Source organism: Oryza sativa, chromosome 6 (assembly GCF_034140825.1).
Source record: "Oryza sativa Japonica Group chromosome 6, ASM3414082v1".
NCBI classification, from domain to species: domain Eukaryota; kingdom Viridiplantae; phylum Streptophyta; class Magnoliopsida; order Poales; family Poaceae; genus Oryza; species Oryza sativa.
In genome coordinates, this window is record NC_089040.1 from 5,934,788 (window position 1) to 5,958,970 (window position 24,183).

General features: G+C 39.2%; 3 protein-coding genes across 8 annotated transcripts; all 3 read right to left on the reverse strand.

The window, feature by feature from the left end:
• Positions 1-5,691: 5,691 nt before the first annotated feature.
• On the reverse strand, positions 5,692-9,464 carry LOC4340471 (protein TIC 22, chloroplastic). Of its 2 annotated transcripts, XM_015785859.3 has the most exons (8): positions 8,846-9,464; positions 8,698-8,760; positions 8,185-8,259; positions 7,384-7,428; positions 6,469-6,528; positions 6,318-6,389; positions 6,203-6,238; positions 5,692-6,126 (listed from the first exon to the last, which is right to left on the reverse strand). In XM_015785859.3, the coding sequence occupies exons 1-8, from the start codon at positions 9,284-9,286 to the stop codon at positions 6,037-6,039; spliced, it is 882 nt and encodes a 293-aa protein (XP_015641345.1). In that variant the 5' UTR covers positions 9,287-9,464; the 3' UTR covers positions 5,692-6,036. The 2 variants fall into 2 exon arrangements, with proteins under 2 accessions (XP_015641345.1, XP_025882356.1); XM_026026571.2 differs by lacking the exon at positions 6,469-6,528 and having other exon boundaries at positions 6,318-6,419.
• Positions 9,465-10,909: 1,445 nt separating this feature from the next.
• LOC107281456 (uncharacterized) lies at positions 10,910-11,513 on the reverse strand. Its single transcript, XM_026026572.2, has one exon. The coding sequence runs from the start codon at positions 11,357-11,359 to the stop codon at positions 11,060-11,062; it is 300 nt and encodes a 99-aa protein (XP_025882357.1). The 5' UTR covers positions 11,360-11,513; the 3' UTR covers positions 10,910-11,059.
• Positions 11,514-15,461: 3,948 nt separating this feature from the next.
• On the reverse strand, positions 15,462-21,061 carry LOC4340472 (uncharacterized). Of its 5 annotated transcripts, none has more exons than XR_003242993.2 (9): positions 20,755-21,061; positions 19,252-19,309; positions 18,736-18,816; positions 18,593-18,628; positions 18,125-18,364; positions 17,897-18,035; positions 16,564-17,116; positions 15,730-15,801; positions 15,462-15,621 (listed from the first exon to the last, which is right to left on the reverse strand). XR_003242993.2 is itself a non-coding variant. In XM_015788736.2 (7 exons), the coding sequence occupies exons 1-7, from the start codon at positions 20,943-20,945 to the stop codon at positions 16,644-16,646; spliced, it is 1,218 nt and encodes a 405-aa protein (XP_015644222.1). In that variant the 5' UTR covers positions 20,946-21,061; the 3' UTR covers positions 16,331-16,643. The 5 variants fall into 5 exon arrangements, 1 of the variants encoding a protein (XP_015644222.1); XR_003242992.2 differs by having other exon boundaries at positions 15,730-15,832; XR_001547016.3 differs by having other exon boundaries at positions 15,462-15,801.
• Positions 21,062-24,183: the final 3,122 nt, after the last annotated feature.

Below are 24,183 nucleotides of genomic sequence, written 5' to 3' on the forward strand. Positions count from 1 at the left end.
CTCCCTCCCTTCGGTACCTCCTGGCGACCCAATCTCCTCTCTCCCTTCGCTCCCTCCCGGAGGGCGCGCGTCGCTCCCTCCCTTCTTCTTTTTTTTTTCTTCTCCCTCCCTTCTCTTATTTTTTCCTCTTATTCTTTTCTCTTTTTTAGAAAAATTAAAAATAAATTGGTGAATTCAAGACTAGAACCCATGATCTCATGGTTCATGAAAAATTCTCCTAACCAATTCATCCTATGACACCTTGTGATTTGAGATCATTTTTTGCTTTCTCTAAACATCTGTTCAAATTTTGTGAACACAGACCCGTTATGTTACTGTAGGAAATATACCTTGTTACCATGATTCGTTAGTAACATTATCGCATAAGTGCAGTAACACGATACGTTACTACGAAAATTATAGGTCGTTACGACGAAATTTATAAGCCATTACTGCACTTTTTGTAGTAACATCATGATGAAATTGCAGTAACAGAGAACATATGGTAGTAACGGTACTACTACAGCAGTAACAGAGAATATATGGTAGTAACGGTACTACTACAGCACAACTGCTTGTGCATAGCTAAATTTTTAAATCTCAATCTTGTGCAAAATACAAGTGCTAAAAAAGTGCATGTGCACACTACAAGGGATTGGCTTTTCACTGATGACAAAAATCATCACTATAACTATATTTTTCATCACAGTTACTACCTTGTGACGAACTTATGATTTGTCACTATGTCATCACTGAAATTGGCGTCACAAATAACAAAGTGATGAATTTTTTTTAACCACAAATACTAATTATATTTGTGACCAAAAGTCTTGAAACTAATGATCATAACAATAGTGATAGTTCGTGGTAACAAATACGAGATGTACTAGTGACCGCAACGACATCACAGATGTACAAGATTGTGATGGACTATTTCCTCACGTTTTGTTAGTAATTAGTGAGAATCATGGTCACAGTTGTATGATTCAATAATGATAAAGTTTCATCACATATTATTGACATACATGTGAAAACTCACAAGTTAATTTGTTATAGTGACGAGATTATATAATGTTGTGAGGAAATTTTAACCTGAATAATACATTTATTGTGAGTAAAATGCATTTTATTGTGGCGATCTTTTCACCAGATAATATTAGCATATTGCATTAGTTTTTGCCACAAATTGGATGACATATTCGTGGTTAAAAATTTGTAGGTATGGCAAAGCATTCTTATCACTATAGTGTGCGTAAAGAGTGACATTTTTCATATAATTAATTAACTCTTTGCCAAATTAACCAATTTGATTTTTTTCATGTTTTATATATCAATTTACATTTATTTGATTTGAGAAACCAAGTAAACAGCTCGAAGCATTTTCGAGGAAAACTATATATATTGTTGCAAATCTATAACTATAATAATAGAACATGTTGAAATATCCATTTCAGAGCATCCTTTATTGATGAAAGATTACAATGCTATAAGAAAAGTGCAGAGCAAAATGGAGTACACATAAATGAGCACTAGCAGTACTCCAACTACCCTTTATAACTCTAAAATAATACCCTTTATTGTAGAAAGAAAAATGCGCTCAAACAGAAAGAGCACTTTGATGTAAATATAAATCCAAATGACATCTAAATGTAGAATTGAAGATAATATCGATGCTGTCTCATCGGATGCTCACCTAGATGAAAGTGATGTTGTCGATTTCCCACATCCTGCATTTACAAAAACATCGAAGAGATGACTATTGTAATCTATTGAATAAGTAAACTAACACTATTAATGGTAATTTTTTATGATAACCTTACCTAGTTGGTTGGTGTACTTGTAGAGGATGAAGGAATGGAAGAAGCAGCACCAGCAGCGCCCATGCGAGCCATCATTCTATTCATCGTTTCCTCCAGCTTCTGGTCCATCAAACGTTCCATATCAACACTTTGTTCCTCAACAGTTTTCTTCTGAGAATTTAGCTCTTCACGTTGAAACCGTAGCTCATGCGCATGGTCACAAGTTAACACAAGTGCTAAAAGTATTTTTCTTTGTCCATATAAAAATACATAATTGCAAGCTTAGTACAAGTAAACTTATAGAATTATAATATTTAAACAATAATATCTCTCACATCGCATATTATTTTTTAAACAGCTTTCACCATAATGCTTTAAAATAACGTTACAGCGAGACAATAGTCCTGTTACTACACGATGATCGAGACAAAAATACTTTTATAACATTGTTACTGTCGAAAGTAGTCGTGTTACTGCACATTGATCGTCACGTTACTACGCTGTTCTAAAGAGACGAGAGCTTAAAAAAAAGTAAATCTCAATCTTTAGAGAGCAATATCTCTCACGTTATATAATATTTTTCTAATCCATCTGCACCATGATGTTCGTAAAAAAGTGCTTAACAAAACTAGATCCATCATGACAATTTTTCGATGTTGTTACTGCGAGAAAGTTGTCATGGTACTGCACAATGACCTTTATGTTACTGCGGAATTCCTGCGGGACGTGAACAGCAAAGTGGTGGGCGGTGGAGGGAGTCAATGGGCGGGTTTGACTGGCGGGAGGGGGCATTGACCAGCCTTTGACTGAGGTGGGAGGGGGGTTTTGGGCCCTAGGAAAGGTGGGGGAGGTGGGATTGGCCCATGGGAGGGGTGGGGGTGTAGAATATATATATATATATATATATATATATATATATATATATATATATATATATATATATATATATATATATATATATATATATATATATATATATATATATATATATATATATATAATGTAGTTAATAGTTTAAAATATACTTGAAAGTTTTCAAAACTTGAGTTGGAAGTTTTCAAATTTTGAATTGAAAGTTTTGAAATTGATTTAAAATTTTTCAAATTTTGAATTTGACTTGAGAGTTTTAAAGTTTGAATATATTTTTTTATTGAAAGGCTTAAATTATATTTGAAAAGTAAAAAACAACCTAATGATGTTAATTGCGACTAATTATGTGTTAATCATTTTTTAACTAATGATGTTAATTTGCGTCTAATTACGCACTAATCACGTTTTCCGTTTCTAACGACACTGTCGTATGGCTGTTCTCTCGTTCTCTCCACGAGACACGTGTACGTACGCGCTAGTAAAACATCTCGCGCGTACGCGCTAACTAGCAATCTCGCCTAATGGCCTGGGGTCGAATCCCACAATTGCACCATTTTTTCTCACATAAAAATCAAGTTGGGCTGTAAGTTGGGCCTCCAGTGTCCAGTCTTACATGGCCCATAAGAAATATGCGACCCGACCAGTTCAGGGTCACCCAGTTCAGCGGTTTCGCGTGAAAACCGCCCGGTTCAGCCAGTTCACACTAGGTCGATTGCGTGAACGATCCTTTGAGGGAACCGAGCCGGTCAGGGAGCTGGTTCCGGTTTTTTTCAGTTGAACCGTCGGTCCAGTCCAGTTTTTTCTACTATGGTCCATGGCTCAATAAGATCAATCCATCACAAATTTATTGTACATATAGATTAACCAGGGATATCCAAATAGAGAGTAATTTTATGGTCTTGAAAAGATGAGATACCAAATTCTCTAGTTTAAATTTTGAATGTACACTGCTACCTCCTAAAGACAGTGAAAATTTCTCCGGAAAACTATTTTGATCTCTCGAGGGGATGTCTCCTCGTTTGTTTAAAATCCATCAAAATGGTTATGAAAAATTCTGAAAAAAATTGACAACACTTATATAACATATCTATACAGCTCCACAAAATCTTAGGTTCAAACTCAACTCGCACGCCGAGATTAAAAAAAGACAAATTCATCGTATAAATAGTAGTATTGTTCACATCTAAATTTGTCTTTTTTATTTCTCGATGTATAGATCAAATTTGAAATTGATTTTTGGTGGATAGATAGATATCACTATATTCTACATTGTCAAAAAAAAATTTCAAAATTTTCACAACTATTTATATTGAACTAGCATGGTAGCCCGCATAGATTGCGCGGCTAGCATCATTATATTTGTTTTATCATATAATAGCTTAAATATTTTCATATTTTATCACTAAAATATATTAAAAAATAGCAACACAATTTTGAATTTTGTATTGTATTGATAGTTATTAATTATTTTCTAATTTCTAATTTTACTTATTTTTTTAATTGTATTCCTATATGAACTCAGGCTCTTCTCTCATTCTTGCTTATTTTGAATTAAATTTTTCTTTCTATATGGACTATAAATTCTACTTTTAATTTTTTAATTTTTTTAAATCTAACTTCCAGTCAGTTCTAAATTCCTATATGAACCATATATTCTTCTTTCAGTATTCTTATTTTTAATTCAGAATTTCCATAATTATAAATTGTATTCCTACTCTATTTCCAATATTCCTTATTTTTTTTAATTCCAAAATAAATTATGTTCATATATGGGCTCTAGACTCTTCTCCCAATATTGCTTATTTTTTTATTTTTAAATTTTAATTTTAGTTTTTTTCTAAATTGTACTTCTATGTGGACTCTAAACTCTAATTTTATTTTATTTTCTTAATTTTGACTTTCAGTTTGTTGTAAATTCCTATATGGACTCTAGACTATTTTTTTCAATATACCTATTTTTTAATTCTGAATTCCCGTTGTTTCTAATTGTATTTCTATATGGACTCTAAACTCATCTTTTAATATTCTTTATTTTTTAATTCCGAATTTCAGTTTTTTCTAAATTATATTCTATATAGGCTATAGAATCTTCTTCCATTTTTTTTAGTTCTAATTTTAGTTATTTTAAAATTATATTTCAATAGGGACTCTGACTTCTAGTTTTAGTTTTCCTATTTTTTAATTCCGAATTTTAATTAGTTCTTAAGTATATACTTATATGGACTCTAGTCTCCTCTATCTATATTCCCTATTTTTAATTCTAAATTTCTGTTATTTTTAAATTGTACATATATGGACTTTACTTTTTTTCTTGATTAATGTGAGAATTTCTATGCCGTGAGAGCGAACGTGGATGCTCCTTTTTCTATTACTTTAATAAGTTAATAGATTTGAAAGAAAAAGGCAAACGAGGGGATATCCTCTCGCTGGATTAGAATCCACTCCCAATTTCTCCCAAATGAATGATGGTATTGCCCTACTAAGTACACAGAGACCTTCCAAACCGAAAAGCACACTCAACCCGTTGTTCCTACTCCTCTCGACAGGGCAGCGGCAGCCTCGCTGGCGCGGAGGCCATGGCCGGGGCCCGGCCCAGCGCGGAGCCGCGGATCACCAGGACGCTACTCGTAGACTTCTCTGTGCTGGCGCGGAATCGGCAGATCCACGATCGAGTAGAATGGAGTTTAATACTTATCGTTTAAATTTTATCAAGGAATAATAATATACTTCTCGTTTAAATTTAAACGAGTGAGATATTATACACATCTGTGGTGGATCGAGAAAATTTTGCCCGTTGACTTTCTAAGATGCAATTCGAAAAGATAAAGCGAACAAGTGTGCAATTAGCCCTCTTCAGTTTAGGAAGATAAATGAAAACGAGTAGCATTGGAAAAGAAAATACAGATCATTTCGTTAGAAACAAGTGCAAAACATGGATTGACAAGGCAAAATGATTACACGAACGTCCTTTTCGGTCCAGGTGGCTAAAGATAAGGGAAACTTGGATTTTATCCCCGAAAGACCACCGAACACACACTGATCATGGCAACGTTAATTATTGTTTCTTTTATGACTGTAATCTAGCACATAACAATAATTTTTCTGTGGAACAATAATTTTCCTGCAACAGAGATGATTTTGCGCCTCATACACTTCGCCAGCTTCAAGTGGAGCTTGTATTGATGTTTGAAGGTTGAAACAATGAAAAAACCACACATATTTTTTCACTTTAATCCTGAACTTTTTTGTTACAAGAACCACTAGCAAGAAAGTATTAAAAAGAAGCTCAGGCAGCAACTTGACACTATTGATTGGCTGGCCATCACAGCATTTGAAGTGAGCAAGTGTATGTGTGCTCAAACCCTGTGGTATCACTGCAAGAACAAAATTATGCTGATACCTCATTAATATGTTGGTTGAGGCTTTTCCCAGGGGGTATAAAGATCAAGTCATCCCAACCAGAATTCCTCTCATTCATCTGTAGAAACAAGTATGTTATAATGTTTAGTATTTCCTAAGTAAAAACAATCCAGAACGCATTTCTGTCATCCTACCTCCATTTTCTTCAAGACATCCTCCAAACTCCCAACCTAAAGAAACCACAATTTGAAGGCAACATCATCAGATCCTAGGAAAGCAATCAGATATTATAACGATAAAATCACATACCATGATTTGCTTAGATAAGGCAGATCCTCTAGAAGTTTTAGAAGCCTTTGTAAGTTCTCTTTCTATGTCCTCCTGAGCTAAGAAGGCGAAAATGGTGAAGACCTAAATCAGACCGGGTAAACTACATGAAAGAAATTGAAGCCTGGCAAACCTTTTGAAAATATATCGGACAGTAACGCTTCTTCTGTTTCTTAACAACCAATAGGTCTGACTGCACATTCAAATGGGACATTATTGCTATTGGAAAGAATAAATCACCAAATGCTGAATATATCACTTAATGTCTTAAATAGTCTGTACTTAGGATAGAACGCTATGATAATCAAAAACAGCTATCAGCCTGTCAAATTCACAAGTCCAGTGCTGCAAACAACTGAATAATTGGAAAATCATACATATAATGGCACAATATCTTGAAACAAAGTGTTCAAGCATCTCCGGAAGAAAGTTAAGCATTCTCTCCTGCCATGATGCTTTTATTCCACGTGATTTTTCATGTCATACTGCAATAAACATGTAACCAACTGCGTTGATGGACCTAAAGCTGTGTACTTCAGTTTTTTCCTTGATAAGAAAATCAGGGCTTCCCTTGTTCTATGACAATCGAAACATCAGAAGATCTGATATTCCATGAAAAGGTTTAGACTACTGCACGCCTAAACTTTCAATTGAAAATTTTTGACTATCCGTTTATCTTCTAGTCCTATTTTAGTACAACAAGTCGTGCCAATAAGATAAGGCTAAAGCTTCACAAAATGATGCACACATGTGACAAATAACGAGAAATTATGACAGGACAGTTCATGCATTTACATTTAATAAATAGGCATGGGCTAATAACTAACAGGAACAAGCAGATAGCTTCAGAACCTACCTATTAGTCCATGCACTTTGGTAATATTAAGTTCACGAGTAATTTATACTGAGTCAAGATATTAATCAGCAAATCAACTTTAATACATTTATTGTTAATATTCTAAAATACATTTAATAATCGCAAAGGGTATGTCTCAATGCTTTCCATAAAAGTATATTTTTCAGTAAATAATACAGACATGAGTATTACCTGGAAAACAGGAACACCATCAAAAGCAGTTAAGCCAGATTTTAACTGAAAAAACGAAGGATAATCGTCACTGGGCTGAAGTAAGTTTGTTAGCATTCTTACATTAGTGAAACAATGCATAAGATAGCAATAATCTACATACTATACACTGTTAAGACGTCAGCTCTGATATACTCATGATTCATGAGTGAAAAGGCATGAGTTGTACATTCCATGATATACTCTGAAGTCTAACCACTGAATGTGGACAGTCCACACCAAGAAACAGGAAAAACAATACAGATTATCTATATTTTAAAATGCCACCTTCCCATATGTTTTTTTTTCTTTTGCAAGGAAGGGACTTTCTCCTTATGAAATAGGCTGACATGTGACAGCACTCCATGTGTTCTGCGTGCATCTGTCTAGTGTATGCATATCATTTGTGCATTCTGGTGAAGGCAATGATTAGTGACAGTACAACTTCTCTACCAATAATATATACAAGGAACCAAGTCCATGTGTAAAGTCTTGAGTGGTGATACAGAAAATAGGTACACACATACCCAAACTGCAAAGATCTCGGACTGTTGGTAAATAGTTAAAAACATTAAATGGGAGTAAAATTGGTATATAAGGAGTCCATTGGAATTTTGGAAGATGCAATGGCTGCATTGATGCTTTTAAGGAGTAATGCTGTCAACCTGAGGAACTGAATTCCACTTTTCTAGTGAGATAGAATGATGGCCAGATGGGCGTACTAAACATATCCACTTATAGATAAGATGGAGCAAAGAGCCACAAATCCAGAGAAGAACTAACCTCCAACGCATTCTTAATTTGAAGAGGGTCAGGTAAGAACCGAAATGCAATACCTTCAGCCTTCAACATGTAAACCTGCATTTAGAAGGACGGCTTAAGGTATATTTACATTGTAAAACATAAAAAATAATCAGCATAGTTAAATGTAAGCAATATACTAGTTGTATTGAATGAAGTAGAAACGAGTGAAGTTGCAACGAGGCTAGCCTAAGCCCAAGAACCCTCAAGCATGAATATGCAAGAAAAGCATGGGTGTTGTAAGAAAAGATAGACTAAGCTAGGTAAAAGGGGCAGCACATAAGAAACGGCAGCTTTCCTTGATTTGCTCTTGGAAGAAATCCAGGTCCCACTTTGCTACTCGTTAATATGTCATTCAGTTACTAAATTATCATACAACTGTATGTCCCTATTTAACTCTTGCATAAACCCAAATGCTCCATAACTCTTCCTATGCAGAGTTGGTCCTAGAAGAGTGATGACAAAATTGATCACAAAATATCGATTTAATCCCACCTGATCAAGCGTAATCGGCACCACTTTTGCCCCTCTCCCTACCACCGGCTGCCGCATCCTCACCTAAACCACACAAACTCCCAAACCATTAGGGCGAAAAGAACAAATCAAACAGCAAAAGGCATAACAGATGGGAAGATGAGGATACGTGGGTGAGGAGAGCGTCGGCGTCCTCGGAGCGGAAGCAGAGGAGGCCGAGGGAGCGGAGGCCGGTGGCGGGGTCGGAGACGAGCACGAACTCGTTGCTGGAGTTGCAGACGGTGAAGACGGGGGTGCCGGTGAGCGCGCGCGCGACCTCGTCGGGCGCGAGCGCGAGGGAGAGGGAGGCGGAGGCGCCCTGCGGCCCCGGGGGCGCCGCCGACGCCGTCACAGCAGCGAGGGCTGGGCGCGGCGGCGCGGCGAAGCGGGACGCGAGGCGGGAGAGGTGGTGGTGGAGGAAGGAGGAGGCCGCGGCGAGGGGGTTGGGGGGCAGCGACGAGGAGGAGGAGGAGGAGGAGGGGGCCGACGGGTTGGACATCGGGGCGGCGGCGAGCGGGAGGGAGGAGGAGGAGGAGGAGGAGGAGGAGGAGTTCGGCGGCGGCGGCGGCATCGTGGTTGGCTGGTTGCTGCTGGGTTTTCGGCACGCGACGCGACGGACGACTTGGATGGCGGCGCGCGGAGGTGTCGTGTTGCTCGGCGTCGCCGAGGAGCGGGCCGCGGGCGGCGTGCGGATTCGGTCGAGCCGCACCGTCTGGCCTCGTGGAGTCGTGCTGCACTGCAACTGGTGTGGCCTTGGTTGGGTTTGGTCGGGGGGTTTTGCTTCGGCCAATCCATTATCATTTTTTTTTTCAGTGAAAATATGTTAAGCTCAATTATCAATTTTTTTCAGTGAAAATATGTTTAGTTACAACTTACAATATGGAGGATGAAATTAGCTTCTAAGAGCATCACCAATAGAATTGGAATTATTCGCCCCTAAATTTTTCAACTCCGCGCACGCTGTCTGGGGAAGAACAGAGATCCAAGGGTGAGTGGGTGACTACCGTCTCTGTACCTCTACGTATCATGTGCTGGCCAGCGCGGCTTGCCTTGCTTAGGTGGAGGTCCAATTGCTTGCCGCATTGGCACCTCATCGTCGTGGAGGCACAGGCGGCACGGGGAGGGAGCACAAAGGAAGAGGAGGGGACGTGGATCGGATCGAGCTACGACGTAACGTCAGGTGCGTGCACTGTCCATCTATCATCCAATGGCTGTTGTTTCTCTTGCCTTCAGTCCAAACAAATTAATCAGTCTCCTTCTTAAAAAGCCCAAATTAATCAGTCTACTTCTTGAAAAGCCCTCAGAAAAACAGAGATCTAAGGGTAAGTGGGTGACTACCGTCTCTCTACCTCTACACATCATGTGCTGGCCAGCGTGCAAAGGAAGAGGACGGGACGTGGATCGGATCGAGCTACAACGTAACATCATGTGCGTGCACTGTCCATCTACCATCCAACGGTTGTTGTTTTTCAGTCCAAACAAATTAATCAGTCTCCTTGAAAGCCCTCAGATCCAGCAAGTAGCTTTACAGATGAGGCAAATATGAGGACTGTTCAAATGAGTATGAACGCACGCACGCAAACCTTACCCCTATGAGCATCTTCGAAGACTGGGCCGGCAAATGCATCCTGGAGATTGACGAAATCACCACGGGCGCCTCGTTGTCGACGGGTACGTCGCCTACCACTGAAAGCACAAAGCCGTTAAATGCTGAAAAGTTTGCTTCCATGGGGAGTCAAACCCAGGACCTAAGGTGCTACTGAGACTCTTGTAACAACTATGCTACATGCGCTTTCGCAAACATACTTAGCCATTATTATCATTGACTCATTATGATATTATATAGCATCCTTATAAATACCAATACAATTAAAGTACTGCGGACTAATAAAGTGCCAAATCATTAAATTGTCCATTGTGGTGCCTAAATTATCTTGGCCCTATTAACTAATGATTAGTGTAAGTAACCATTTTCTCAATCATCGATTGCGTTTTAGATATTATCTTACTTTTTTAACCTCTAAAAATCTATACTAGTATAGCCTTTACCAAACACCAATTGAATTCCCCTTTGTTAGTAAGCTATCGATGGTCAGTTTAAATTGGGGCCTAAAGAGATCGACAAAGATCACACATAATTTCTCCAAATCCCGCAGTGATCGATGAAACGAGAGTAAAAATAGAGAGTGGAATCTCCGAGACCAAAATCAAGTCAACACAAAAGATGTGCAAAAACACAAACATACACAGCACAGCGCGCAATCTCACACAGTTACGTACGTACATCGATCCTGATCACGCACACTTGTCGATCACAGTATGAGAGAGAGGGAGGTTAATTAATTCAGTAGTAGGAGGCGCCGAGCTCGGCGATCTTGACGTTGAGGTGCCTCTGCGCGAAGGCGAAGAGCGTGGCGACCTCGTCGTCGCCGGCGACGGCGCCGTCGCGGTTGGCGTCGGCGGCGCGCACCCCGGCGCGCGCCTTCCACCACGCGAACCACAGGTTGAGGCTCCGCAGCGCGCGCTGCAGCTCGTCCCGGCTGATCCTCCCGTCGCCGTCCGCGTCGAACTGCCCCAGCCACGCCCTGAACTCCTCCACCGTCACCTCCCCTTGCGGCAGCGCCCTGTACCTCCTGAACGCCATCTTCGCTAGCTAGCTTAGCTGATTCGATCACTCGATCTGCTGATCAGTTGCTCTACTTAGATCGATCTCTTCAGCTAGCTAGCTACTATCTCAGTGTGTAGCTCGATCTGTCTGGGTGAGAGGCAAGTGTGAGCCAGCGTCGAACAATATATATAGGATCAGGGAGAGCTTGGCTTTCTTGATTTCTTCTATTGAGTTTTACGGCGCAACTATTTACCGCACGTTTCCCACGCACGCGCGTTTGGCAGGACGGTGGTGATGCATTTTTTTTATTATTTTGTTTTCGCGAACATGTAAAAGCTTTGCGTGTCAATCTATTACCTAATCCACTGGTCGATCGATGGCGTGATATATATCCGTGGTGAACTTTGGATACATTTTTGGGTGAAAAATGATTAAGATATTAAATGATACTCCATCCATATTTTAATGTATGACGTTGTTGACTTTTTAACCAACGTTTGATTACTCGTCTTATTCAAAAAATTTATGCAAATATAAAAATACTTATGTTATTTTTAAAGAACATTTGATGATAAATCAAGTCATAATAAAATAAATTATAATTACATAATTTTTTTTGAATAAGACGAAAGGTCAAACGTTTGTCAAAATGTCAACGGCGTCGTACATTAAAATACGGAGGGAGTAGATGACAAGTGGGGGAGCTTTGCTGCAGGAGGATGCGGTGCTTGGCTTTGGGATTTTTCAAGGGGAATAATAGGCGGTGGAGCTTAAAAGTGCAGCATTTTTGGTGTTTGATAAGGTGGTGGTGGCACATAGTCTAACCCCTGCAGTGTAAAGGTACAGGGCAGCAAAGAGTACAGAGATGATTGAGTTTCAAAGCATCTAGAGTGCTCACAAAATCCACATGGAATATTTGGGGGACTTGTTTGGGTTTTGGAAAGAAATGCTCGTGTCTTTGACAGAGTAGCAAGCACATTGATGGAGGTGGGCGATGATACTCCCTCTATCCCTAAAAAACCAACCTAGTACCGGATGTGACATATTCTAGTACAATGAATCTGGACATACATCTGTCCAGATTCGTTGTACTATAATATGTCTCATCCAATCCTAGATTCATTTTTTTGGGACGGAGGGAGTACAACGGAAAAATGGTGGACTTCGACGCGTTTTGGGATCTCGTGTTGGGACTGTTTCTTGGTGAGAGCGTGAGATGATGTTGTAGATGTGATAGTAGTGTTCTGTTGTATTCCCTCCATCTCAAAAAAACGAATCTAGTACTGGATGTCGGATATTGTAGTACGATGAATCTGGACAGAGGTATGTCCACGTTCGTTGTATTATGATGTGTCACATCCAGTACTAGGTTGGTTTTTTATGGGACGGAGGGAGTATACTCTCTTCCTGTGGTCTTGAGAGTGTGCCTATGCATCATGGCTATCACCTGATAATTATGTTATGGCACTGTGATATAATATTCCCTCCGTTTCATATTATAAAATTTTCTAGCATTGTCCACATTCATATATATGTCTAGATTTATTAACATCTATATGAATATGGATAATGCTAGAAAGTCTTATAATATGAAACGGAGAGAGTATAAATATTTCCCCTAAATATAGGAGTACTCAGTAATAAATTTGCCAACGCCGACCAGGTGTCTCGGATTCTAGCAACTCTTACGGTTATTTTTAGTTTAGTGCGCGTGTACATTTGTAATGGATAAGTGAAATATGTTGAAAATTAGGTCAGTATGACCTGCTGTATTGAGAATTAAACTTACAAGAAATGACAGATAATTCATATATACTTTTCTAAGATGAGCATGGAGAATAATAGGTGGTGGAGCTTAAAAGTTCACCATTTCATTAGTGATTGAGCTCTAACATTTCATTTGTCTTGGGAAAATTCATAGTAACCCTTTCTTTTCGTGGTAGCATAATCTTTCAGTTTAAAGCTGTTGCCCCCAACAAATTTCCCCTGGTGATCAATAACATAATGTATGTTCATCATGGTCTACAATTTGTTTACCAGTGAATCATCTCTGCTCTATCATTACGTGCTTTTCTGTAAAATATTCACCGGTGCAAGTGGTGGTAGAGGGAATCATAGGGTATTAGCAGAATAATAGTTATTTAAGCAAAGTTCTAGTATTATCTAAAAAGGTAAAGTTCTGGTACTACTCCCATTGAAGCCTCTAGTCCCCAAGATTCTTAATTTGAATGATGCAGAAATATCCATTTATTTATGAAGAATCAGATTCGACAAGAAAATTGCTGCACAAGGTGTGCTAAATAAGCAAGCGCCAGAATGTAAGACAAATGTAGTAATTTAGCAGTTACTGTGTCTAATATTTTCATGACATAGACTCAGACATGTGCTCCTTTAGGTCTTATTCGGTTAATTCCTATGAGGGAGGGATTGGAGGGGATTTATTCCACACCTATTGTGGTGTGGAATTATTTCCCCTCAATCCCCTCCAATCCTCTTCAATCCCCTCTAAACCGAACAAGGCCTTATGGGAGAGCTAATGGGTGGGTGATCGCACACGGCGATCGGGCGCACCCGTCCCTCTAACACGATGCGCCTCCCCCATTGCTCCCCTTCCTACTGCACCATGAATTTCAAAACATTTTAAAAAACAAATTAGAAAAAATAAAAGAAAATAAAAAGTTTAATACCCTTAAAAATATATTCATGTGTATAGACTTTATACTTATAAATATATCCAGTAAATTTCGTACGTATAAACTTTATGCATAGAAATATTCTATGTAAAAAAAATTTGAATCCGAATTTGAATTGGAATCGGATATATAAACTTTTGACCTATAAATCCATAATCTGAATCGGACATATAAACTTTCAGCGTATAATTAAACTTTAAGTACGTAAACTTTAGGTGTATATGCTTTTAGTATACAAACTTTAGGTATAAGAATTTTAGGTGTATATACTTTAGGTGTATAAACTTTGGGTATACAAACGTTAGGTGTATAAACTTTATATGTGTAAACTTGAGGTGTACAAACGGTGTATAAACAACTAAAATAGGAAAGTAATACGGTACCAAAAAAAGAAGCACCGTGAAGGCGACCGATCGCGGGGTAGCTTTTTCGCTCCTTTATACTGGATTGTAGTTAAACCATTTTTAAAAAAAATCTGGATTTTTTATTTTCATTTGCACGCTTCCCAACCTCCTAAATGGTGTGTTTTGTGCAAAAATTTTCTACATAAAATAATTTTGGAATAGTAGTTTTTTTTCTAGAATAATTTTTCAGCTTTTTAGGAGTTAATTCATTCATTTATACCCTCATCAAATAACTATCACAAAAGTAGATAATCCATCAACCATCAATTTCAACTATTTCAAACAGGGCCTGCCTTAGTAGATTGTAAATATATAGAAATTGATGATTACAGCCCATCCATATATATGATAAATTTCCATAAATTTTAAAATAGAGTAAATTTCACCAAACCATAGGTATTATGATTCAAGTTACACCACAGAGGTTTTGACATGTAATACATAACCCGAGTATTGCAATCCAAAAGTTTCACAAAATCACACCATCCAATTTAACTTGTTACTCTTATATCAAAGTAAAAAATACTTAAATTAAGATAGCTACAACTAGTATACGATAGATCAAAGAAGTTATAAATTTCATATGTAATTTTAGGGCATGTTTGTATTGCAACCCTACCAATTTGTTGGTAGTGCCAAATTTTAGGCAATTTTTGGTACTACCAACATTTTGGTAGAGATTTCTATTGTTTTGGCAAGTTTTGGCATCCATCCAAATATCACACAAGTACTATTTAGACTACCAAATATTTGGTAGGACAAGATTTGGCACTAAACCAAAACAGCCCTTAGAACTCAGCCCTTAGAACTCATGGTAGTGATGATCAAACGATAGTTGGTGTGGTTCTATAAAACTGTGACTATAATTCCAGGGTTATGTGTCACGTGTCAAAACCTTATGGTTTTATACAACTTAGACCACAATGCCTATAGTTTTATTAAATTTTTGGACCGTATCCCATATAACAGTATCCCTATATACCGGCCATGTAAACATACATCAGAGTTCAAGGATCCCCTCAATATAAAGATTGCATGATCTAGATAAAATAACAAATCCATGAGTTACTATCATTCCTGTAAATAAACGTAGGATCACAGTTCTCTCTTTAAGTACGTGCTCAAGCAGAAGCGCATCATTTAGGAGAACCTCCATCTAATCGAATTCAGCGGGAAGCGCCGCACACATGTGCTGCCAGCGCTACATATACCAAAGATCATATTCGATGAATAAACTTTATACCGAAACGACAGAGAAAAGCAAATAACCCCTAACAAGTCACATGCAGCTACAAATGTTCGGCCTCACCTAAGTCAAAAGGCTCAGCGTTTAGCAACTGTGCAGAATTACCCAATTATCACCAGGATTCCATGAATGCCCCTGAATCATTCACATGTTCCAAGATATGACTCTTGGCCCGTCAGAAAACACGTTGTCAAAAGTTGAAGGAAAAGGAAAGGAACAAGAGCGTAGTAATGAATCAGCTAATTATGACTGCAAGTAAAGTTCAAGTAAATTCGATTCTTCTTACGCAATTAATCAGTGTTTATCACGCTTTCTTAGGTGCTTATTGTGCTAACTCTACCAACAACTTCAGCAAACCCTTCAAATAGAGTTATCTTCTCATTGATCCCGAGTCAAAGAGCCACGTAAACAGATAAGGCAGGCATGCCAACAACATTTTTCCCGTAGTTTAGTCAGTAAGCTAAATCCATGGTAGCGTGTTAAACAGAAACCAACGAGTCAAAGATGTGATAAGAACTTATCAACGAAGCATCTATAAGCGAAAAAAATAATTAGTACAACAACGGACTGTATACTCTTAAAAAAAAAGACAAACAAGAGAACATGAATCACGATAGACAATGTAAGACGCTAGCAGAAACTACAATTTATAAAGAGAGAGAGAGAAGATAAATAGTTCTCATAATTAGATTAGATCATATGACTATGGGGCACAAAAATAGATAATTTAGGGCCATAATAGTGCACACCTTCCCCTATACACTGTTAGTATACACCTTACCATCCCAACCTAGAAGGCCCCTTCTAATATATCCACTAGTATAACTATACACAACATATGTACAGTCATCGGTGCAAAAAAGAAATTGCAGGTGAGTCAATCTCAAGGAAACTTACATAGGAGAAAGCTTGCTCAGAGTCATATTAGACATCTTGCCTCCGTTATGTACACAAAACTCACAGTTGCAGCAGACAAATTATAGCCTTGAGCGTCGAAAATACTTGATGGGATTGAAAGGGCCGAGTTGCCGCGCAGAAGCCAATGTTGGCCGTCCGTTTGGGGACACTGTTGGTTTGATGTCCCATCCTTCAACGTTCTTCGGAACACAAACATCAAACAGAATTTGGCCAAGGACTCCTTGAGGCTCCATGCTGGGTGGATAGGATAGTTGTCGCCTCTGTTCATCAATCAAAGAATCCGGATCCCTAGATTCATTATGGTCCTTTGAACTTGGCAAGAAGAAGTGGTCACTGGGGCCGTTGGCTACCCTTCTCAGCCTCTCATTTGAATTAGCAGCCACGTTGTGCAGACTGCACACGGAGTGTGCTATCTTGTATTCCTGATCACTTGTGGCATTCAGCTGGCTTCTGTGGCAAAAGGTGACAAGAGCTTTTATCAGAGTATCATTTACAGCACTCCTGTATTCTGCTTCATGCAACATGTAATGGCCTGCATAATATCAAGGGAGGTTATCTGATATTATGATAGTCCATTAAATTTGATAATTGTCTAGTAGCACTGTAGCAGAGAAGAAATGTTAAAGCTTTAAGTTGATAATGATACACCCATAAATAATTGTAGACTATATCGCCGGTTGCAATGTAGACCATAAGATTAAAGTATAGCATCCTCATGTCTAGCAATATAAATGTGCAAACAGCTCATATTGGATAGCTGAGCTTAAAATGAATTCTTTGCTTAATTGATAGGTACAAAATATTTCAAGTCATCACTATACATGGGAAAGGATGCTAACTAGTAAATAATGCAAATGATGAATTTATTGTCTTCAGTTGTGAATTGTTCTAGGACATGAGCTCAAAGGTGAGTCTTCAAAACCAGTCAGTTGATTTTATTGACAATTCAATATCACATTAATGCCTGCTCTGGAATGCTAGGTGCAAGAATGATCATGCAAAATCCATGTTCCTACAATCCCATCCGTTAAGAAATACATGTCCTTCTGGAAAGTGTCAGTCAAAATTATCTGATTGTAAGTATGTAATTAAATTTAGATCCTGTCATCAGATTGGTGTCAAAGAGGTAAAGAGTACTTATAATGTGAAAATAGCGCCATCATATTTGTCATGGGATTTAAGTGAAGGTCAGAGTCACATACTGATTACTGAATGTCCAAGCTGTTATGTTCTTAAACAGAATGAGGTATTTTACAATCTTTGTAATCAGAGATTCCACATAATATAGCTGGATACGAACATAAGAACATACCAACATGAGGGGAATCACTCCACTTGATAACTTTAACATCAGTACCCAGTTCAATGAGACGCCTGGCAAAACCACAGACAACATGACATGGAGCAAGATCATCATCTTCAGAGCAAAGCATAAGAACAGGACCCAGCCCCTGCAAACAAATGAAAATAGTTGGTACAGTTGTGACCAGTGAGAGAGATGCAACAATCACACTATCACATGGGCAAAATCTGGACTTACTGCTGATGAATATAGTGTGTGCCAGTACTCTGCACGCTGAGCTTCAATTCTGCTTGGGAATAGTGTGTCCATTCCAGATGCAAGGGCCTTTGTCATCCATGAAAGTAACATGGATGGTCGAGATGAGTTGCCAATCATAGGATTTTGGAGAAACTGGGTACCCACATCACTGAAAAAATCTACTGGGCCAGAGTCATAGATTTGCCCACAGATACAGTTTCTCACCAACCTATAGTCCTTCTGCATAATGAAAATTCTGTCAATAATAGATCAACCCTTTTGCCAAAATATTCAAGGCTGTTGTCCAACTAGCCAATATCCACAATGCAAACGGTAGAGCAGATATGATGACAAGGTATATTCAAATGAAATAGATCAATACACTCAACCAAATGTACAAGGTTTTTAGTAATGAATATAAATGGATGTGCTCCTTTCAGGTAAAAAAACATAAAAGAAAGAGCATACCATGGTTGCATCTCCTTCACAGTTTCCATCAAGTAACTGGAACAGACAAGAAAATTCAGTCATTTCAACTGTGAAGAATAAAATGAAAGAATAGATATTGTTTACGATCAGATCGTTCAAAAAGATAGTGGTCAGGCTTGTACCTGAATAACCTTGTACATGCATCCCTTTGAACCACCAGAAAAGGAAGCAAACACAGTTGGCAATGGCTTTACTTTGAATTCCTGAAACAGCACCATTTCATGTAATTCCAGAAAGACTGCAAAAATAATCAAGAATAATAGTATTCCTGGTAGATTTTACAAAATTTCAACAGTAATGCATGTTTTTCATATGAAAGCATGCATAACACAGATCCGTGTCAACAATAAGATTATGAAGGGATGCACAGTTACACACATGAATTTCCAGTTACAGCTATGGATTTAATGTGTATATAACAGCTAAAGAACTAACAAGTCAAACTGAGGAATTTCCCAAGTATACTGCACAACGCTTATTCGTGCTAACACAGGGATGGGCTTATTTTACACTGTCGCCACTTGCCAAAACACCAAGCAGCATACATTTTAATAATTCCCACTTTGAGCAACAAAGCTATCGGTGTTCCCTATGTAATACAGTATTTGTTGTGTATGCCAAGACAATAGAGCACTAACCTTCACTAATTCACTGATAACACCAGATGCCAGCGACGCAGCTTTCTCAGACAGATACCTACATGAAGGAAAGAATTAATGAAGTAGTAGTATAACATCTACAAAGGGATCATCTGAAATTTTACACTTGATCTCTCCAAGTATAAGATCCCTGTTATATCTCATTCAGGATAAAAGGCCATAATCACCCTATTGAATAATGTTTATTACTCCTCCAGCAAATTAAATGATGCTGATAAAAAGAACCCTACCCTTCAGCACTATCTGATGGAGTATTATATTACATACTTAATTTACAAATATTAGTCAATGCGATATATTCCATTGTGTATAGATTCATTTATATCAATGATTAAAAAGCTTATAAATGTGTCTTCGAGTGCTCAATCTAAATGCGAGAAATAAAGGCCTTCTTAACTCTTGAGGAGATATGTCGGCTCCAGATTCTCTGAAATAAAAAGGATAACTTGGGAAGTCACATTTATGGTAGGGCATGATATGCCCTTGTATGTCTCTGTGAAAAGAAGGTTGGTAATGGGTGTAATACTCATTTTCTAGAAGAAATTTGAGTTGCTGTTGGTGTCATCATGTGAGTTCTCGTTGGTGTTTCAATTATTTTGTTGCCATTTCTGATAGTTGATTAATAGAGTACCTTTTTTTAAAAAATGAACTTGTTACGTAGTGTGTCATGATGATGCCCACCCCCTCTACTTTTCCCCTTTTTGTTGGCGCAAGTGTTTATTTCGTTAACGAAACTGGGAAAATTCCGTCTCTTTTATTGATATTATCTTACTAGTTCAACTTAGCATATGTACATGAAAAAGAGAATAAGAAAGGGGTAACGACTATGAATACTGATGCTAAGAAATTGTGGCTGAAGATAAAAGAAGACCTTAAAGGTCAAAATGTAACAGAAGAAGGATTTAAATCTCGTGATGTTATTTCTAAACAGATTCAGTGAGATCCAAGAAAATCCCTATAATTGTCCCAACCTGATCATACAAAGATCAGGTTACCACAAATCCACACAATAAAAACCTACCACTATCCTCCAATCAATATACTGTAACACCAAAACCTCCAAATGTAATGTGATAATCAAAGTCCGACCAAGCAATTCAGCTAAACATCTTTTTGCTGCAGTTACCTAGTCATTTCTACCATAAAAAAGAAGTAAAGATCACACGGCTGCAGCAATTCTCAAGCTAAGATGGCTAAACAACCATGGTTTAAGCGCTTCAAGGAGGGAGATGATCCATTCAACGCTCCTCGACCGACAAATTAGATCCCAAAATATAGTCGCATAAAACTAAACCTAAATCCGCCTCCCCCGATTGAACAAGCCGAGCTATCGCTAAAATTGAACCTAAAACAGCTATAATTACATCCGCGCGGCAGAGGCTATAGAACTACAAGCGACCACTTCCACGAGCGCACGCGATGAGTAGCGCGGCCAAACGAAACCACTTGCAGCAGGGGGAAGGAAAGGGGAGCGGTGCTCACAGCGCGACGAGGTCGGGGTGGCAGACGAGGCAGCGCCACCCGAGCGACGCGTAGAGCTCGACGAACGGCCGCAGCTGCGCCTCGTCGCTCCACACCCACCCGAACACCACCACGACGCCCCTCGCGCCCGCCGCCGACGGCGACGGCGGCGCGGGCGCCCAGTAGAAGCGGCCGCCGCAGCCGGGCCACATGGCCAGCGACCCCCCGGTGCTGCTCCTCCGGTGACGGTGAGGTGGGGGGACCCACGCGCGCGCGGAATCGAGGCGGAGAAGGAGGGTTTGTGCTGCTCCGCTCGGTTGCTTGGCTCGGAAGCGGAAGGGGGGAGAGATGGGGAGGAGACGAAACGAGGAGTCGCTTCGGCGTTTGGCTCGTCGCTGATTTTATTTTATTTCTGTTTTTTCCCTTCTTATTTTCGCTTGGTGGATTTTTTTTTCTGGAAGCCTTTTTTGTGAGGTGTGTGTGTGACTTTGTGTACGGGTGCGGAATTGGTTTTCTTTCGGCCGGCATGCGGAAGGAATTTTTAACGGTCGTAGGTCAAAGATAATCACGGTCACTAAGCTACTCCTTTCGTCTAAGAAAACTCAACCTATACTAAAATGTGACATCTTTTATTATAATGAATCTAAAAAGTTGTCTAAATTCATTATATTAGAAAATATTACATCCTTTTAGATTTAGGTTTTTTTTTATGAAAAGAGTACAAGCCTACAATGATTGAGGGTTAGTTGAGGCATCGGTTCTTTCTTCGAATTGAAAACTTTCCATAAAATTTATGTGTCCGGATAACGAGAGTAATATCAATTGATATGAGATTAATATCAATAAGGACAGTCCCAACCCATAACACACGTGGTTTCCATAAACTCCACATCATCAAGAAACTAGTACTAGACACTACTCTTCCAATGCAAACACCACTATTCCATACTTCAATTTAATGCTACTTATCTCACATGATGTTTTGGATGTTGTGTAGAAATCATGTCTCATGCAAGACATGGTTTCCTTCTCTTTCCTCATTTATTCACTTGCCACATCATTTTTTTTCCTAGGTGGCAACTTATTTAATGTTATGGACACAATCCTAGTCATTGGATTGGGAATGCTCTAACACAGTTAATTGATGGCTCTATTAATAATCATGTTATTCAACCGATAACTAATCCGCCATACTGTTTTGTTCATATTTTAGTTTTCATTGGCTACTGTGAGTAGCTTGTGTCCTATACTCCTATGCAGACAAAACACCTAGGTGTGTGAGCAGAGCCGATGACTAAATAGTCGCTTGTTTTTTTCCATTGAACTACCATTAAACAGCGGCAGAAAGTTAGTTCTATCCTAGCTAATTCCTCCTTAGCCGTCTCCACCAGTGACCACTGGGTAACTGGCGTATTATTCTATTCCTAGAATAATACATTTTAGTATTGTATTTTTATCTTTTTTTAATTCCAAAAAAGCCTCCCCATTTTATTTTATTCCAAAAAAAAGCAATGCAAGGTGATGGTGGGAAAGGGATAAAAGTTGAGAACAAGAGGCAACGGAGAAAAAAATACAATTTAAAATAAAACGAGGAGGCAAATAGCTACTCCTAACTTTTATGGATATAAACCACTTACATGTCCGTGCGTTTGCAACGGGGTATGAAAAATGTAGTTTCTACCTTTTTTTTTCTCAATGCAAAGCGGCTTTTTATATGAGGAGGATGATGACTGTGCTTTTATAGTAATAGAGAATCGATCTTTAAATTCTATATACGTTTGCTAGTAAATCTCAAAACCACGCTAGGAGCAACCTACGGCCCTATTCTTTTCTCCAACAAAAGTTAGATAAAATATTGGATACCCATGACACGCTTTTTAAACTGCTAAACGGTGTGTTTTGTGCGAAAACTTTCTATATGAAAGTTGCTTTAAAATATCATATTAATCTATTTTTTAAAAAAAATATAATAATTAAAACTCATTAATCATACATTAATATTATCTCTCTTTTGCGTAAAAAAACTTAATCTTCATCTTTATTTTATCTTTAGAAGAAAGAACACCACCTAATACATAAGAATAAGAGTTGGCTGACACAATTCACTTGGACTATTCCAATCATGTTGAAGTCGTGGCATGCATCAGCATGGTTATTGTAATGTTCCTCTAGGACCATTGAAGAAACTTGTCGGGTACACTTCAACAGAAGTTTGGCTGGTACTAATAAGATAGTTTGTTTGTTTTAACAATGTTGAAATATCCTTATGGAATACTCCACTGAAATATCCTTAAGTAGTAACAACTACTCCCTCCATCCTAAAAAACAAATCTATGACTGGATGTGACACATTCTAGTACAACGAATCTGGACAAATGTATATTCAGATTCGTAGTAATAGAATGTGTCATATCCAGTACTAGGTTAACACATTCTAGTACAACGAATCTGGACAAATGTATATTCAGATTCGTAGTAATAAAATGTGTCATATCTAGTATTAGGTTAGTTTTTTTATGGGACGGAGGGAGTACTCTCACTGAGATACTACGGCTGTGTTTAGGTCATGATCAACTTCAATGTTCTGATGGCAAAAAAAAAAAGGAAAAAGTACGAATGACCCCCTGAACTATCGCGGTCGACCGAATTACCCCCTAAACCCAAAAACCAGACATCGTTCACCCTGAACTTTCAATACCGGACAAATTACCCCCCTCAACCCAAACCAAAGCGGTTTCGTCCTACGTGGCGTACGCGTAGCAGTCCCGTCAGCATTTTATTTATAAAAAAATATGGGACCCACCTGTCATACTCCTCTTCCACTCTTCCTCTCTCTCTTCTCTCTCTACCACTCTCTCTCTCTCTCAGTGAACGCGGAGGCGCCGTGCGCTGTTCTTCGGCGACTCGCTGGCGAGCAGCCACGTGACGTCCCTCGTGTGCGTGCTGTCGCAGGTGGAGGCGCCGGCGAGGTCGGGCGACGCGGCGGCGGGGTTCGAGCACTGGCGCTTCCCGGCGCACGGCTTCTCGCGCGAGATGTACACTAGCATGGGGAGCCGCACGTCAACACCACTGAAATCAACCGGATTCTCAGCACTCGCTGCCAATCGAAGCCTCGGTTTACAGCTTGGATTGTTCAGCAAAACCTATCAAAAAACACACAAAAACATCGGTTTACACTCAGAAGGGCACCCACAGCTCGGCGAACTTGGCGACCTCCACCATGGGTCCATGGCCAGTGTCCCGCCATCGTCGGACAGGTAGCAGACGTACCTGTCCACCGGGTAGTCGGTGGTGAGGATGGAGAGGAAGGTGTTCACGGTGTAGAGTATCGGCTCGTCGACAGGGTCGACGGTGGTGACGAAGACGTCGACGCCGGGGAGCTCGCCGGAGTGCCGGTCGGCGAGGACGGCGAGGTCCGGGACGCGCTTGATGGGGCCACGACTACTCTCC